This window comes from Sinocyclocheilus anshuiensis, unplaced genomic scaffold (genome assembly GCF_001515605.1).
Source record: "Sinocyclocheilus anshuiensis isolate Anshui unplaced genomic scaffold, SAMN03320099.WGS_v1.1 scaffold1159, whole genome shotgun sequence".
NCBI classification, from domain to species: domain Eukaryota; kingdom Metazoa; phylum Chordata; class Actinopteri; order Cypriniformes; family Cyprinidae; genus Sinocyclocheilus; species Sinocyclocheilus anshuiensis.
Window position 1 is genome coordinate 172550 of NW_015547700.1, and position 4835 is coordinate 177384.

Here is a 4835-nt window from a genome sequence, read left to right on the forward strand (position 1 = left end):
TTGTATATTTTTATTTGTTAAAATAAATAAAATAGTCTTATTCATTTAAGACGAAGTTTTTGAGACCAGCATATTACTTAGAGAAAACACACGTTTGTGTAATGGGACTTTTGATGTTGGCTTAGATAAATTCGATATCCTTGTGACAACAATCCACGGTTTATCCTAATAACTGCATAGTGGAAATATAAAACCAAAATATTAATCGTATAAATATTCTAATATAGAACATCTTTTACATAGCAAGTCGTAGCATTTGTAACCTATTGTCGTCTCCATTTGTAGAGTATGTTGTATACATCATGAATACCCTGGAATACCACAATAAAGCACACTATCTGTGGAACTGCTGCGTCGGGTTTGTATTATTATCCCCTTTTCGCTTCCAAAACCATCCTTCATTCATTACTCTCGCTGGGCCTGTTTCCAATCTGAGGACATGCGTGATAGATTTGTGAAATCATGCCCACCCACGTCATCTCTACGCTCGGTGGGCTCCGGTAAGATTAAATGTGCAGGGAATGTAGAAATCATCAACAAAGAGCTGCATCATTAAAACAAACACCCCACGGCCTTCAGCAGCCAAATGCAAGCGAATATGGTTCACTTTCATCTAAACGACCCGACAATTTGATTTGATTTTCACCATATCATTAAAGAAAACTACTTTAGGCGCAATGGGAAATGTAAGATATTAAGATAGAGGAAACATATGTGCGAAGATCAAACACAGTACGGCACCTTATGATAAATATTATAAATCTGTTTCTTAATTTAGCCTGGTTGCATCAAAGCTGAACGACATTCAGGTTATTTCATATTCTGCAAGAAGCAGCCATTTTACTTATCTTTTTATTTTTATTTTATTTTTTTGGCTTTAATGGCCCCCAGTATTTTTACTTTCAGCATACACTTTATTTTTTATATTATTGTTGTGATATATTTAATATCTGGATTTAACAATAACTAAAATAATAAAAACATGTATAGTGCTATAAAATTATATTTTAGATCTTAATGCTGTTCAGTATTTATCAGTCATTATTGTTATTATTTCATAATTTGTTATTTATTATTTAAGATATAAAACAATGCAAATACAAGTAATAAAGAATATGACACATTAATTAATAAAAATATGATGACAATACCCCAAAGAATATAGCCTACCACTGTGCAATATGAATACTGTTAACTGATTTGCTAAATTTGCTGCATTTGTTAACTTGTGCCCTAATTCAGCAATTTTCAATAAACTTAGTCGATTTGTAAACGCTATGTGAATAGATAAATAAGCATAAGATAAACTATAATCTTTTGGTGTTGGTGGATTATTTACACTAATTATATATGCTGAGATGAGAGAAGGACGTATATTAGTGCATGCTAATTTGTCCTTTTAATATTTTCTGTTAATTCAAACAGAATACGTGATATCTGATGTCGAGCAGTCAAAAGAGCAGGTAGCTTGTCTTTTTAATTCCCAAAGTTAAGCGACGTAATACCCTTGTGACTTGAGTGACATGATATCAATCATGGTGGCTTCAGAGGACTGTCTGCGGGCAGAACCTGGTAGAGTTGCCCTGTTTTCATTGGAGTGGAGCTTCTTCCTGAGAAGTTCGTCATGACATCATCGTCATCCGATTCCCGAACAGCTGCAGGAATCCAGCTGCGTTGGAGTGGACGATGGACATTGCTGTATACGCAACTCTCCAGACCTCCTGCGCTCGAATGGTGAGGATTCCTGTGTGGCCAAATTCAATCTTGTGTTGTTAGCACGTTCGTCTCTTTATAATCCATCTTCCAGGGTGTTCTGAGGAACCAGGAACAGCCCTTTTCAAGTGAAGGAGAATTTAAGACTCTTGCGCGTTGCCATCTGCTTGTTTAGAACCCGTTTCGCGTCTCCAACTTGTGGATTATGACCCTGGACACTGATTTAATGGAAGACCTCGTTGTCGACGTGGTTGGAGAAGGTGGCAAGGAGTCTGGAGACGAACATCTTTCGACCTCGGCTCTATCTGCATCCGACCGGGTACATAACAGGGGGGATAAGGACCGCGTCCCATCTTCCATATGTCCCTCAAGTTCGAGCAAAAGCACTTCGGTGAAACCGCCCTATTCCTACATCGCTTTGATCACCATGGCCATCCTCCAGAGCCCAAAGAAGCGTCTCACCCTCAGCGAGATATGCGACTTCATCAGCCACCGGTTCGTGTACTATCGAGAAAGGTTCCCAGCCTGGCAGAACTCCATCCGACACAACCTCTCCCTAAACGACTGCTTCGTGAAAATGCCACGCGAGCCCGGTAATCCCGGGAAAGGGAATTACTGGACTCTGGATCCCAATTCATCGGATATGTTTGAGAACGGAAGTTTCCTGAGGAGAAGGAAGCGATTTAAGCGGCAGCACTTCAAATTTGGTGTGTTCAGAGATCAGGCGCTGCAGCCGTGTGGCTTTCCGAACCTCGGCTACGGCGCGTACGGGCTCAGCGCGTCCTGCGCTCGTTTACCGGGTCTGGATATCTACCCGTTTTGCTTCCATCAACCCATCGGTGTACCGCCTGTTGGGAGCATTTTACCGGCTCTGTCCACGCTTTTCTCGAGGAACTCTGTCACTGCCAAGTCTTTCCAACAGTCCCAAACAGTGGCCATCGAGCCTGTCACCCCGGGTCTCGCCTGCGCAATGGCCCCGACCTCTCCATACGCGTCTTCAGCACTGTTCAATCCAGTGGGCTTCCCTCGGGTCGTCAATTTTCAGTACGAGTACCAGAAGCTGCAAGATGTGCACAGCCACGTGGATTTGTCCACTAAACACAGACACCTAGCTAGTGTCAATGACTAGCAGCGCATATTATGACACGAAACTATTGTTTTTTTTCTCAGGAATTATTTCATTTATCCCGAGGTATAACAGTGTGTACAGCATCGCGTCGAATGTTTGCGAACTTTTGAGATTAGTTTTTGTCAGGAATTCATCCAGTGAAGTGTTTCTTTTACATGCTGAAATTGTTAATTGATGCATGTTATTTTATTAGAATGATTCAATATCGAACGAATCAACTATTTAAATTACGAATTTCCTTATCGCGTTTTGACGGAAATAAAATTGACATTCTTAAATGGACAAGAAATGTCGTGATTTGTTTATGATTTGGCATGGACAATGTTTCCTTTCTTAATACAACTGTGTATTACTTGCAAAAATTTGCAACAGTGCCATTTTGCACTTATTTTCCAGACGTGTCTCATTCATTTCTCAACAAGGATAAACAGTTAAATAAGCAGCAACCCAAAAAAAGGTAAGATCAGGTAAGATATCGATTGCTAACATTTTGAAGTAGGCCTACATTCATTTTTATATTTCATCATCACATTTTCAATACTGTGAATTATTGTCATTAATATGAATGAAAAAAAAATAGGAATTACAATTTTTAGCATAATTCCTGATGTTATGATCATTTTTTTATTTGTAAGCATAAATCTAAACACAACGTGTGTGTATATAAGTCAGAAATAAACCAGGCCTTAGAAAGTTACAATAATGCCCCACATATTTAAAATGAGAGAGCAAAAAAGTGCTTTCCTCTGTTAAGTCATTATCTTTTATACATTTGACAAAAAATCTAATCTAGGCCTATAGTTAAGGGTTTGTATTGATTATGGGAGGGGTTTTCAATGGTATCTTGTGCATTTTATGTGATTTTATAACAGTCATGATCATGCTTATTAATTTTCAGAATTTATTGAAATGATTCAATTGAAGTATTAGACATTAATGAATGGCATACAGTATCTTGCCTGAGCATGAGCAGATTTCCATCTGAGCGCACATTGTAAATAATCATCTCCAAACGCTCAGCTGAGTCTTGACAGCTGACTCTGACTCAGGTGTATGTTCACACTTCTATTAGTTTGACAATCTTTTAACCCAGTAATTTCAATCGTCAATTTCAAAAGCTCTACACATCATGCATCTATACAGCCTATGACCGCAAGTCTTTGATCCCTCTTCTGAGTGCTTTGCTAGGATCTTGGGGCCTCCAATTTTGCTTGAAATGATTTTACGGACTTTGTACGATTTCATAATCAAATCAAAATTACAGTGTCACCAAATTCATAAAATTATTCAATAAGAATTTATATTTCTCCCAGGAAACAACATGCAGGCCACAGATTCGGAATGAAGAATAATGACACCCTTTTGATGTACAGGTTTTATTTTATGTGTACTGTGCAGTGTACTATGTTTGTGTAAGTGTTATGTCATAAGTGCATATGATTGCTAAGTTTGAGAATATTGCTTCAGTTACATAATGCGTTTTTATCTGTATGGAAGAGAATGGAAATGAAAGAAGCACACAAGCACTATTTCCAACTAAAAGCAATAAGAATGCAGAGGGCAGAGTGTCTTTGATGAGAACTGGAAATCAAGAGTTTAATCCAATGCACAGGCACTGTATGTATATATTCATATTTATTCATTTATATATGTGTGCGACATCTACCACAGTAAGTCAATACTTCATACCGCAGAGTATTAACTGTTTTATGTTTTATCATAAATTTAATAGTCACTTTATCTCCGACCACTACTAGCCTATTGTTATTTTTAATACTAGAACGTTTAGAAAATTGCATTTAATGGGTAAAAGAATCAGAATTTCTACAAATTAAAATCGTCTATTTATGAATTATGTAGTTTATGTTGCAGAATAGCGTTTAAAATCTTTTTTTTTTTTTGTTAAAAAGTCGATCCAATATTTTATCATACTGACAAGCAGTACAGCAAATCCATGCCTCGGAATTATTAAAATACGTTTTAAATAAAACAT

General features: G+C 37.5%; 1 protein-coding gene across 1 annotated transcript; it reads left to right on the plus strand.

The window, feature by feature from the left end:
• Positions 1-1907: 1907 nt before the first annotated feature.
• Positions 1908-2973, plus strand: LOC107703877 (forkhead box protein D2-like). The gene has a single exon (XM_016506668.1). The coding sequence runs from the start codon at positions 1919-1921 to the stop codon at positions 2840-2842; it is 924 nt and encodes a 307-aa protein (XP_016362154.1). The 5' UTR covers positions 1908-1918; the 3' UTR covers positions 2843-2973.
• Positions 2974-4835: the final 1862 nt, after the last annotated feature.